Raw genomic sequence first — 14,145 nt, 5'->3', positions numbered from 1 at the left:
CAGAGCACAGTCTGTCTGTGATGCCAGATTTCTTCTACCTCATTATCTAAAGTCTTAGAAAATATGGAACATACTATGAATTGTCAGCACATGGACACACAGAAGGGAATAACACACACTGGGGCCTATTGGAGGATGGAGGCTGGGAGGAGGGAGAAGATCAGGAAAAATAACTATTGCATATTAGGCTTGATACCTGGGTGGCAAAATAATTGGTACAACAAACCCCCATGACACAAGTTTACCTATACTACAAATCTGTACATGTACCCCTGAACTTAAAATAAAAGTTAAATAAAAGAAAAAATCATCTTGTCCTAAGATATTTGGCCTAAGATAGCTTTGAGGACCCTTATAACCACAAACCTAAATCTTTTATCTGACCCAGAATATTTTCTTGGGTTAAGGTTTCTTGAACATAAGGGATTTTTTTGTTGTTATTGTTCTGAAGTCTTAGCCAAGAAATATTTTCTTTTCTTTTTCTTTTTTGAGACAGAGTCTCACTCTGTCACCCAGGCTGGAGTGCAGTGGTGTGATCTCAGCTCACTGCAACCTCTGCCTTCTGGGTTCACGCAGTTCTCATGCCTCGGCTTCCTGAGTAGCTGGAATTACAGGTGTGTGCCACCACACCTGGCTAATTTTTGTATGTTCAATAGAGATGGGGTTTCACCATGTTGTCCAAGCTGGTCTTGAACTCCTGGCCTCAAGTGATCTGCCTGTCTTGGCCTCCCAACGTCCTGGGATTACAGGCATGAGCCAGTGTGACCAGCCATCTTTTCTTTTTAGACTTGCTACCTGAAACGTGGGTAGCTGAGCAGAGTTACTTGGTGGCCTTTGATCCCATTAGAGAGTTCTAAATTGTTGGCCCAGATCCTTGAATGAAATCTGATATTAAAATAACACCAAACTGAAGTCATAGGAGATTTGTAGTATAACGTATACCCTCTCGATAATCAAGACATAGGAAAAACAAAATGACTTTCAACTGACTTCATTTTTTTACTTGTGACTTTCCTTTCACTCTTGAGTGATTTGTAACCCACATCTTCATATATCAGGGACACTGCAAGACATAAAATCCCTAACTCTAATTTGGGATTTTAGAAGCTGCAGAGCTTAGTAAATAGCAGCACTCTCTTAGATACTCCCGGGAAATTCAGTGAAAAATACTGCTAATGAATTTAAATTTCTCAAAGTTCAGGTACTGCTTTGATGCCATCTTCCCACACTATTTTATCTTCCATGAGTCTTCAGTCCATCATATTTGTTTGGCTTTGGTTGAGGCCTGACCCAATGACCTCATGTTTACAGATGGACTTGGGCCAGGACTAGGACCCTCTTTAAATTCTGCATTCTTGGTGCCCACTTGCCCAAGCACCACACAGGACACCGAGGGGTTGCAGAACTGATTAAGATATGGCCCTTATCCCTAATACTGATAGTCCAGTGAGAGGTACATACATGGACCAGTGGATGTTGTTATTGTTGCGAACTGTAGATTAAGCTATGCTACACTTTTTTTTTTCCATTTTCTGTAGCTGACTACGTAATGAACTCAAAATGATCATTTGGGTATATGTTTTCTTTAAAATAACTTACAGCTTCTTGCTGAAAATAATATTCAAATACTTCTCTATCAAACTCTCAGAATTAGCCTGGGGAAGGTTATTTTTAATGCTGTTTTTTACCAACTGGGTAAAAGAATGATACTCTCCACTTTTTTGTCTTCATTGAAAATAATATTAAATGCAGAGGTAAAAGTTTATGGACCTTGAGTGGACTTACCATTTTACTGCTTTGAAAGTGCTTTCTTGCCAGGATCAGTGGCTTACATCTATAATCCCAGCACTTTAGGAGACTGAGGCAGGCAGATTACTGAGTTTGAGACCAGTCTGGGCAATATGGTGAAACCCCATCTCTACAAAAAATATAAAAACTAGTTGAGCTTGGTTGCACGCCACCCTGTCTCTACAAAAAATATAAAAACTAGTTGGGCTTGGTTGCATGCCCCTGTAGTCTCAGCTATTTGGGAGGCTGAGGTGGGAGGATTGCTTGAACCCAGGGGTTCAAGGTTGCAGTGAGCTGTGAGCATGCCACTGCACTGCAGCCTGGGTGACAGAGCGAGACCCTGTCTCCAAAAACAAAAAAGTGCTTTCTTAAAATTAAACTTCTAGTCAGTCACATTGTAACTTTGGACAGAGGGAGTTAATTTTCGCTTTGGTTTCTAAGTTAGCTTTTTGGGAATCACACTGTAAACTTTCATGATCCAGTTTATCTTTAATGGTCCTTAGTTCTGCAACTCAACTTTTAAGCAAGCATGATGCTTCAACCTGCTTACTTTTTCTCTCTTTTTGGTAAAGTCTGTCTGGATGGCGGGGGAGCCATTCAACCAAGGTTGTCACTTGTTTGCTCTGTTGATCCTATGGGGACCATCTGTATACAATGTCTAGAGTTTACAAAGGGCCATTCCGTTGAAGATGTTTATTACAGAGCCTTGCTGTCTTTCTGTAGTGTTGGATACATTCCTCTATTTTCAGTCAGTGGACTTTTTAAGATGTAAATAATTTTTTAATATTCTTTTTTATTTTCTTTTTAATTACAGAGCAAAGAGATTGCATTCCAACTTCATGAGGATTTAATGAAGGTTCTTAATGAGCTTTATACAGTAAGTACATAATCTTTCTTCTTTTCTAGAATCCTTGGGTTAGAATTCTGGTTTGTAAAAACACTGCTCATTGTAGTATTCATTCCGAGCTGAAGTGACAATGGATCTTCATCTGCTTGAAATACAAGAACAGGTGGATAGGTGTACACAGCTACATTCCTTTGCCACTCCATCCCAATTTGGAGAAACTGTATTCAGATAAATTATCTATCTACCTATCTGTCTGCATACACACGTATATACACAATTAGCACACTTTAAGAAACTATAGATGTCTCCATAAGATACGTTTTTAACTGGATTGTATGTAATCTCTACATATATTGAATTCGAGAATATTTTGTTTAAAATTGATGCCATTGTGGCCAGGCGTGGTGTAACTGCAGCACTTTGGGAGGCCAAGGCAGGTGGGTCACTTGCGGTCAGGAGTTTGAGACCAGCCTGGCCAATGTGATGAAACCCCGTCTGTATTAGAAATGTAAAAGTTAGCTGGGCATGGTGGGATGCGCCTGTAATCCCAGCTCTTTGGGAGGCTGAGGTGGGAGGATCACTTGAACCCAGGAGGCAGAGGTTGTGGTGAGCCAAGATCACACCACTGCACTCCAGCTTGGGCAACAACAGCAAAAAAATGTTGCCGTTATGGAACTTGAGCAATTTAGGTTGCGTTATTCTGGTACTTTCTTTTTTTTCCACATTTTAGTTCAATTAATTGTTTTGTTAATGACATATTAAAATTACTTTTGAAGGATATCTTTTTTTTTTTACAATAATTTGCTTTTGTGACTTACATATTATTTAGGGTACTTCATGTAATCATTAAAAGTTAAATAATTTAAAACTACTCTACTAAAAATAACTAACACCTAATGATGTTGCAAGTTGGAATTGGTAATTTACTTATGAAAATATTTTTTCACACTTAATGATCATGTTATTAAATACAAATTTCTTTTGGGGGATATTTTATTTTAAGAGAATAAAATAACAACAAATGAGTAATATTAATTTATATTAATGAAAGATATTTGGATTTTTATTGTACAAGATTATTTTGTTTGTTTGTTTGTTTGTTTTTGAGGAGTCTCGCTCTGTCACCCAGGCCGGAGTGCAGTGGCACAATCTCGGTCACTGCAACCTCTGCCTCCCGGGTTCGAGCAATTCTCCTGCCTCAGCCTCCAGAGTAGCTGGGATTACAGGCATGCCCGGCAAATTTTTTTGTATTTTTTAGTAGAGACGGGGTTTTGCCATGTTGGCCAGTCTGGTCTCAAGCTCCTGGCCTCATGTGATCCGCCCACCTCAGCCTCCCAAAGTGTTGAGATTACAGGCATGAGCCACCGAGCCCGGCCTGAATTGTTTTTTTATAGGCAAACTAAACCTGAAACTCGAAAGCACGTTTCTTGATTTACCAATGCCATTTGTTCCTAAAAAGGCACGTGTGTAAAATACAGTTTTGTAAATTAAATTTTTAATGGTCCTTTGATACTTACTAATTAAAGAAACTTGTAAATTAAACTTTTATAAAATGATTCTTTATAAAATGAACTTTCTAGTTTTTTTCTATATGTGTGATAAATCTATTTTTATAAAGCACATTTACTGCATCTGTGCATATAAATTGAATTGACAGTTTCTAGGTGTTAGTTCCTCCTTCAGAAACTTTCCACTCTCCATGCAACCTACAAAAGCCTCAGGTTAAGGGATTAGATCTATATACCAAATGCTTAATGAAACTGATTTTTATGTGATAAAGGCCAATTTCTAGCTCCTGCCTTATGTGATTTGTTAGTTTCTGATACCCTAAGGTATCAACCATTTCTAGAAGCCCAGTAATTTCAAAGTAAAATGACCTTTGTATACCTGAGACTTCCAAAGAGGAATAAGCAGAAATTCTGTGTTGTCTTCCATTGAACTCTTTTAAGATGAGGACGTTGTGGCACTTTCCTTGAGGTTCCTTTTGCTTAGACATTGTTTTACCTACAAATAGAAATCAGTCCCTAACACCTTAAAAAAATAAGTCTGCTGGTTGTCATGTCATGATAGGTTAGAGCCTGTTGATTGTGGTCTGAAAATAGTAGTAGCAGTAAAGACAACAGTGGCAAAGATGAACTTCACCACTGAATACAGGAAAAGTCAATAGAGTGTCCTGAAAATTTTATCTCAGTGAGGGATATGTATAATGAAATTTCTCCTAGATCCAGCCTATCGATTGCACCTAGACATTTTGCAGACTCTGTAGCGTTCAAGTAAGTCAGCTGACACCTCAGAACTCTTATCAATATCAGCCCGAAAGCCGAAAGAGCCAGGTTCTACCAAAGGCCACCAGGGTTGGAGTGACCCTATCACAGTCATTTAACCTCTCCGAATTGGTCGAGGAATTAAGGGATAGGGCAGACAAGTAATGAGGTTTTAATTATGTCATCTGTAGATCACTGCTCCTGCGGAAAAAATTTACTTTAATCAGAGAGCATACTCAGCAAGGCCAGAGGTCATGTTCTGTGGCGAGAGAACTTCATATCACTCATGCACACACACCCTCTCCCTTTTTATTCTGAAAGGAGATGCTATTTGGTCTCTCTTGCACTTTATCTTCAGATACACAAACTCTGTCTTGTTCAAATCAAATCTATCCATTATATTAATACTTACTCAGTTTACATCAGGAAAGAGGCGAGATGAGGCGTATTTGAACAGTGGAACAATATTTGGAGGAATGTAGTTTAGGTTCCCCATTCAACCACTCACTGGTATTTTGGTCATGAACAAATAACCTAGTTGCATCGTGCATAGAATTTTGTACAACTGATGATGTAATAGTGATTGTTGAAGTAACAGGTATAAAATACATAGCCTCAGGGAATTGAGGATGCTTTTTAATTGTCTTTTCTGGCAAATATTCACTCCTCACTTGCTCTCAACCCTTGACACTCCTTGGGAGTTGAAAATGAGCAGTTGAGAAGTACACTAACTTCCATGTGCCAGTGGAGTACTTAATTTTAAATTACAGTCGACCTTAGTGGTGGGTGACAGCCTTATGTTTGGACTTCCTTACCCCAGAATATTGCTCCCACAGCAATTGTTGATTTTTTCAAACATTTTATCAGAAGGCTTTGTCTCAAATAAAATGTATATGCCCAGGAAGGAGAATAGAGAGAGATGCCCTATGGTCATTTATATGTTAGAGTGAACTGAGTTTTACCAGGCCAGATTGTGTGGATGATAGGGTAGATATGATATCATATGATGATATGATAGATATGTAATACAATAGAGCACAGGTTGTGTGGATATGGCACGAAGCCCTGGACTTACAAGCAGAAGACAGGATGGTGGCATTAGAATGGCTACTGAAAGGAAAGGCTTTGAAGACTTGCAGCTCTTTTTCTATATTTTTGCCCGATCTTGCCTTTATTTGCCGGGGGGAAGAAAAAAAGGCCTCAAATGGTTTTAAACCTCTATTTGAATTGTTAGGCCACTACAAAAGACAGCCAGAGCAGTTAAGATTAGTTCAGTCTTCACTGGCTACAGTGGCTCATGCCTGTAATCCCAGCACTTTGGGAGGCCAAGGTGGGTGGATCACCTGAGGTCAGGAGTTCAAGACCAGCCTGGCCAACATGGTGAAACCTCGTCTCTACTAAAAATACAAAAATCAGCTGGGCGTGGTGGCAGGTGCCTGTAATCCGAGCTACTTGGGAGGCTGAGGCAGGACAATCGCTTGAACCCAAGAGGTGGAGGTTGCAGTGAGCCGAGATTGCGCCACTGCACTCCAGCTTGGGTGACAAGAGTGAGACTCCATCTCAAAAAAAGAAAAAAAAAAGAAAGAAAGAAAAGAAACATGATTAGTTCAGCCTTGAAGAACAAAGGTTCTCAAAATAATGGCAAAAACCAAATAGATGTTTATATTATTCTCTCTCACAAAAAAAAAAAAAAAAAAGACCAAAGATTGACAGTTCAGGCCTGGTATGGAGGTAACATAAAGTCTTGCAAGACTCAAGTTCCTCCTACTGCATTGTTCAGATAAACCCCATTGTAACGTTTGGCCTTAGAATTCAAGACGGTTGCTAGAACTCCAGCCATTACATCTGCATTCATGGCAACAGAATGGAAAATGGGAAGAAGGGCCTTGCCTTTTAAGGAGACTCCATAAAAGTCTCACACAAGACTTTCATATACATCTCATTGGCCAGAACTTAGAACATGGTCTCACCAGGCTGCAAGGAGGTCTGGGAATTACAGTATTTTAGCTAGCCAGGTCACTGCTAACCAGTTTTTTAAAAATGAGATTCTGTTCATTTGAAAGAGAAGGGGAGTGATTTGTAGCTAACTAGCCATGCCTGCCAGAGTAGCTAAACATTTACCACATGCTGTTTATGTTTGTGCTAGTTATTGTGCTAAGCATATTATTTGCATTATCTCATGTAATCCTCACAGCAGCTCTATGAGGTAGTTATTCTCATCATCTTCGTTTGACAGACGAGGAAACTAAGGCTCAGAGGGACTTGCTCCAGGGTGCACAGTAAGTGATAGGGTGGGGATCTCAAGTCCAGGACTGGCTGCAGAGCCTCTACCCTTTACTGTCATTTTTATCTCTATTGCCGTAGTTGTGGGGAACTATTAAATAAGATCTCTAAATGTTAATGCTTCCCCCACAATACAGGGAACATAAGCAATTTATCTTCAGCTCATTTATAGTTTTTAGAATCAATGGCATTAATGTTGCTTTAACAAAATGTAGGTGGCAAATTGAACCTGTGGCTCAATGGCAACCTGTACTTCTTAGACGTGTATTTAAATGATTTAACAGGTGGAATTCATTGGCTAAAAGTGAAAGGGTGAACCAGGATCCCCAGACTCCCTTTCTCAGCCTAATTTGCTAATTCTTTTTGAGTTAAACATTTGAAAGCAAGCTAAAGGATAGAATTAGCAAGTTTGGGAGTAGGGTTAAGAAACCAGGGACACCGTTGTGCTATCATGAAACAAAAGTAACTGGACTGGCAGTCAGCAAGCTTATATTTGAATCCCAGCTTCATTAATTGTTAGTTGTGTGGCACTGGGAAATCATTTAGCTTCTCTGGGCACCTGTATTAGGCTGAGTTCTCCATAGATACAGAACCAACAGAATGGGTGTGTGTGTGTGTGTGTGTGTGTGCATGTGCAAAGTGATTTACTGTAACGAGTTGGCTCCCACAGTTACGGAAGATGAGAAGTGCCAAGATCTCCAGTGAGCAAGCTGGAGATCCAGCCAGGAGGGTTAATGGTATAATTCTAGTCTGAGTTCAGGCCTGAAAACCAGAAAAGCCAATGGTGTAAGTTCCAGTTCAACTCCAGGAAAAGACCAATGTTCCAGCTCAAAGACCATCACACAGAGAGAGTGAATTCTCTCTTACTCAGCCTTTTTGTTCAATGCAGGTCATCAGTGGGTTGGCTAAGACCCACCTATATTGGAGAGGGCAATCTGCTTTACCCAGCCTACTGATTCATATGTTAATCTCATCCAGAAACACTCTCACACATCCAGAATCAAGTTTGACCAAATATCTGGGCACCCCACGACCTAGTCAAGTTGACACATAAAATTAATTATTACAGTGTCTGACAAGGGACAAGGGTATAATGGGGAAGGGTCAATGCTTAAGTTACAGCTCTGTCCCTTTCTGGTGTGTGTGACTCTGTGCCTCAGTTTTCTCATCTGTAAAATAGAGATCAAAATAATACCTCTTAGAGTTGTTAAAAAGAATGAATGTTCTGAAGACAAATGGAAACATTTTGCATGCTTGCTGTGCTAGGCACTGTGAGATGTACTGGTGATATAGCTGTGAATAAAAACAGACCAAGTCCTTCCTCTCAAGGCATTTACATTCCAGGGAAGAGAGAGAGAGGGGCCATAAATAAGTGTATAATATGGCAGGTATAAGAGGTAAGAGGAAAAGTACAGCTGAGTTGGTACAGGTAAAGCATTCAGAACAGTGCCTGTCACACGGTAAATGTTTAAAAAACATTAGTAGTTAGTGTTAGCCTCCTCATCATCATCGCCCTCTTTATCAGTGGAATGGGGATGGCGCCAGCTTCATGTCAGCCTCACAAAGTAAATGCAGATATCAGGAATGATTTTAACAGTAATTACAGATGGTTTTTTACACATATATGAATTTTTCTTATGATGAATGTATGTTACTTTTGTACCAAAAAAAAAAAAGGAAGGTAACTTCCCTAAGAAACTACATTGATAGTAAATGTTAACGGGGCTGTGATCGAAGAAATGGAAAAGTGAAAGGCAAAAACAGAGAAAAATGGTGACACAAAGGTTAGAGGGAACATTCAAAACAAAATGTGCCTTCATCAGCCCAGTAAAGAGGTCATATGAAACGGGTTTAAAGTGTTAAGCCCGTCCCACTACCAAAATCTCAAAAGGTTATGCAGTATTTTAATAGAAAAACCATGATTTGCCCTTTATTATTCTTTCTTTACTTTCTCTAGGCTTTACAGCATTACACTCAGCATTTTACAAAACAAGGAGTTGACCACTCTCAGTCAGCTAATTCTAGTCAAGATTAACACAGATGTCATGATAAATCCATGTGAAATTGATTGTTAATTGTGTGTAATTGATTATCACACTCTCTATGCATCAGCAGCACACACAGCTAGCCAGAGTCAAGAGGTAATCTGTGCTCAAGTTCCATTAGATCAAGAGGAAAGGAACTGAGGAAATGAAGATTTATCCAACCCTTTACCATGAGGGCAAGCACATTATCCCATTTATTTCCTGCAGCAGCACTGTGAGGCAGGTATGCTTAATCTCAGGCTTACATGTGGGAACTGGGGCTTGGAATAATTAGCTCAGGATCATACAGACAGTAAATGACTGATCCAAAATCTAAACCCACTTCTGTTCCCAAGGCCCATCAGTTCCTCACTGGGCAGCTGCCTTAGAGAAGGATGTGCAGAGGAGGTGGCAGGAGGAGTGGTAAACCTGAGCTAAAGAATCAGTAAAACTCTCACACTGCATTCTATGATGGATACTTGTAAAAACATGAGCTTTCTAGACTGTTATATGGGTTACAGAATGGGCAAACCCAAATGACTTTGGGTAATCGGCTTTCATATTAGGATATGAAGCCAGGTGTGGTGATTCATGTCCGTAATCCCAGCACTTTGAGAGGCTGAGCTGGCAGAATCAGTTGAGCCCAGTTCAAGACCAGCCTGGACAACATGGCAAAACCCTGTCTCTCCCAAAAAATTAATAAATGTAGCCGGGTGTGGTGGTGTGTGCCTGTAGTCCCAACTGCACAGGAGGCTGAGGTGGGCAAATCACCTGAGTCCAGGAGGTCAAGACTGCAATGAGCCGTGATTGCGCTACTGCACTCCAGCCTGGACTCTAGCCTGGGTGACAGAGTAAGATCCAGTCTCAAAAAAAGAAAAAGAAAAAAAATTAGGATATGTTAATTTTGGGTGCAGCCTTTCGTTTAGCTTTAGTGTTATAATGTAAAACTTCCTGTTCAGTGTGCATATGAAACATAGTGGTTACTTCTAAGGATCCATGTCTTGCTCCATTCAGCTTTGTTTTCTTTCTAATGAGCGCTAACTCCAATATGCCTGTATTAGTCCATTTTCACACTGCAGTGAAGAAACACCTGAGACTGGGTAATTTATAAAGAAAAGAGGCTTAATTGACTCAGTTCCCCATGGTTGGGAAGTCTCAGGGAACTTACAGTCATGGCAGAAGGCACCTCTTCACAGGGTATCAGGAGAGAGAATGAGTGCCAAGTGAAGGGGCAGCCCCTTATAAAACCACCAGATCTCTTGAGAACTCACTCACTATCATGAGAACAGCATGGGGGAAACCACCCCCATGATTCAATTATCTCCACCTGGTCCTGCTCTTGACACGTAGGGATTATTACAATTCAAGGTGAGATTTGGGTGGGGACACAGCCAAACCATATCAATGCCTAACAAATGTAAATGGAGGATGGAAGCTGTCCTGGTACAAACCCAGAGGTGGGCTGAGTAACTTTCACAGGAGCGGTTTAAAAAACAGAGTTGATGTGAGCACAGAATCTAGCCTGGCCTTTACGTGTCTTTGAAGCCCTTGTCTCTGTAAAACGTTTAAATAAAAAAAAAAAGCTAATTATTTTTTAGAGGGAATGAAAAGATGCTGTTTATTATTTCAAGCCCTTCCTTGAAAACAGCCTCCGAGGACTGCGGAGAGAAACTTTGTTGGCTGGTTTTGTGAGCCTCCCACAGACCAGGAGCTAATGCATCCTTCTATGAAGAAGAAACATGCCCAAGGCAAGGTTGAAAAGTCATTCCGAGAGCCCAAGATACTTGCCACCTCATATCGGAAGATTTTTCTCTGAGCCTCAAAGAGGTTTTTGACCTTGAGAAGGGAGGAGTGGGGGGTTACATATTTATTTTAGCTCAAGGGCATTTTAAGAATTTGAAATATATATTTCTGTAGTGAAAATGAAAATTCATTCCTTTGAGACAGACTACAGAGGCCTGGGTCTCAAAACAAAACACTGAACAAACGGAAATAAGGAGTAGGAATATGTAAAACGCTCCCAAACTGAAAATATCTGTGGAATACCACATTCTCCATGATGCCTCCTGGAAAACTTTTTTAAAAACACTCTATTTAGGGACCTTGGGCTGACAAAGGATTTCCGTACCTCCTTCCCCTGGCTTTGATTGCTAGACACTTCAGTGGAAAGAAAGAGGGATTGGGGTCACGTGACTCTCTGTGAGCAACTTCTGAATTCTTATCTTGGCCTTGACACACACTGACTTTGGAGACTAGATTAGCTCATTTAACCTGGCTTTTTCTGCCAGAATGATCGGGATTAATAAAATGACCAATTCAAGGATGTCTGAGAAGAACTGTTTGATAAGAACTTTATATGTAGACATCTTTGAGGGCATTCTGCTGATCAGTGATGCCAACTGCTTCCTACCTCCTGCTTATAGTTTCATTTTCTTTCTGATATTTAAGAATTAGTTATGATTAATGTTTATATGCCACAAGTAAGGCTGTCTTTTTTAAAAAAAAATGTGAGCCATGTGAACCCCGATGTAATTATTTAGTTTAGAAATGAGAATGTGTTAGAAAGTATAGATTTAGTAAAAAAAAATCTAAAGAATATTTTATATCCAGAATCCTTCTCAATGAAGTATTTTGTCCAAATTACTATGTTCTGAAATACAGTATTATAATTTTTAAGTGATTAGAATGCTTTAATGACAGACATCTTAAGCCGTTTATAGTACTAAATATATATGATACTTGCCAAAATAAATTAGAGGCATTTTCTTGAATTTTACTGTTTGAAATTGGACCAGAAATGTTGACCAGTAGAAATGTAAAAAATCATGTAAAGGAAATCAAGCTCTAAATCAGTTGTTATCAGATGATCCAGTTCAACATATCTTAACTCACTGGCATAGTTTTCTAACTCACATGATTATGTGAATTTGATCCTACCGTAGTTTGATGGCATTTGGGGACCGAAATGGACCTTTACAAATGTTCAAATTAAGAGCCAGGTGCAGTGGCTCATGCCTGTAAACCCAGCACTTTTGGAGGCCGAGGTGGGCAGATCACCTAAGGTGAGGAGTTCGAGACCAGCCTGGCCAACATGGTGGAAACCCCGTCTCTACAAAAATTAGCCAGGCGTGGTGATGCACGCCTGTAATCCCAGCTACTTGGAAGGCTGAGTCAGGAGAATCGCTTGAACCCAGGAGAAGGAGGAGGTTGTGGGGAGCAAATATCACACCACCGCACTCCAGCCTGGGGCTCAGAGCAAGACTCCATCTCAAAAAAAAAAAAGAAATGTTCAAATTAACCTCCTCATTTTGGAAGAATATCCGGAAGACTCAGAGAGATTAAGTGATTCACTAACGTCCCAGAGCTAACTCATGGCCAGGTTGGAACTGAAACCCAGGTTTTATTTTAATTCAGATTAGCAAGTAGGTTCTTAGGAGGTGTGTGCTGCCATGCTAGGAGCTTCAGGTGAGACAGTACCAGTTCAGGAGGCTTTCAGTCTAGCAGATGTGCTAGTTAGGACATAGTAACAGCTAACCTTTGTGCCAGGCACTATTCTAAGCACTTTGCATAATTAGTTCTTTATATTTTCCCAACAACCATGAGAGGTAGTTGAGGCAGAGAGATGTTAAGTACCTTGCCCAAGGTCACACAGCTAGGAAGTCTCAGACAAGGCAGTCTATGCTCTTAGCCCACATGCTGTACTCCCTTTTTACTGGTGAATATAGTGTGGGTACATAACACAGACTATTATGTACCCACAGATAGATTCAGGCAGAGGGCTTTGGAGATCCAAAGACAGCGGTCCATGTTGAGGACTGAGAAAATTGCAGAGAGGAAAAGGTCTAAAAATGGACTTGAGTAGATAGCCAGGATTTCAGTAAGAGGAGAGATGAAACGGGGGAAAGGCATCTGAGGAAAAGGAGCAGTGAGAGCCAAGGCACAGAGTTGGGAAAAAGCACAAGGTACATTCATAGAATCTCGCTCTGGAGCCCTATCTAAGGAAAGGGGGAAAATCAGAAGTTGAATGATTTCGGAACAGCTACTAAAACGAGATTGCAAAGAACATAGACAGCAAAAAAAATGGTTAGACATCAAGTCAAAAGCAGTTTGCAAACTCAAAAAGCTCTCTTGCACAGATTAACAAAGGCCTCTTATTTCTCTTTTTTTTTCTATTGTTCCAATAAAAGGAGTGAGATGTATTGAATCTGAGGCATAGAATATATGTGTCAATTTCTGAACCACTTTTCATTAAAAGAAAAGGATTCCATAGCAGCCTTTCCATTTTAGTTGATGCTGCAATTCTAAAGGTGTGGGTCTTTAATGATTTCAAGATTCTGAAGTATCTTGGGTCCTCGGTGTAAATATTTCATATACTAAACCTTGTAATATAGAGGTCTAATACACACATGTAATGTTGAAGCCATGTGAAACATTTCCCTGAGAACTAAATATTTAAAGTTGCAGGTGACTTTGAAATTCTAGTAAATTTGGTGGCCTTTCATTATGCATGTGCTTTCCCCTTCAACACTGCCAACTACTTGAAACTTTTCCTTTGCCACCAAAGGCTATTGCTTAGCTCCTGCTGCCACCGTGGCCCTGGTTAATATCTATTCCATGTGCAGACTCTTGGATATTTCTTTCAGTAGATTAAACTTGTATTTCAGTGCCTCTGAAGACATTGTATGAAAACCGCCTTTGAAATAACTTTCTGAATGACCTTCTCTATCACCGACTTTCTCTGTTGATTTGTTGGGCATGATTAAGTCTCTTTGCAGCTCAGTTGCTTTGACCCATAAAACAAAGACGATCCCTGGGCTCCCCGGCCTCTCAGGTGTGTGAGAATAAACAAGTGAGCACTGGATAGGCTATAGCTATTGTGGGCTGAAAAGATTTTCTTAGTTTGTTCTGGCTGCTATAACAAAATACCACAAACTGGGTG

The 14,145-nt window shown here is 40.1% G+C and overlaps 1 protein-coding gene across 2 annotated transcripts in view; it reads left to right on the top strand.

The window, feature by feature from the left end:
* SRGAP1 (SLIT-ROBO Rho GTPase activating protein 1) overlaps positions 1 to 14,145 on the top strand; it is a 306,717-nt gene that overhangs the window by 186,678 nt on the left and 105,894 nt on the right. For both annotated transcript variants that reach the window (XM_055249639.2, XM_055249640.2), the window contains exon 4: positions 2,603 to 2,665. In XM_055249639.2, the coding sequence (XP_055105614.1) occupies positions 2,603 to 2,665 (63 nt within the window). The remainder of the gene's footprint in view (positions 1 to 2,602; positions 2,666 to 14,145) is intronic.

Source organism: Symphalangus syndactylus, chromosome 17 (assembly GCF_028878055.3).
Source record: "Symphalangus syndactylus isolate Jambi chromosome 17, NHGRI_mSymSyn1-v2.1_pri, whole genome shotgun sequence".
Lineage (NCBI taxonomy): Eukaryota > Metazoa > Chordata > Mammalia > Primates > Hylobatidae > Symphalangus > Symphalangus syndactylus.
The sequence above is the reverse complement of the archived record's forward strand: the minus strand, read 5'-3'. Positions and strand labels throughout refer to the sequence as shown.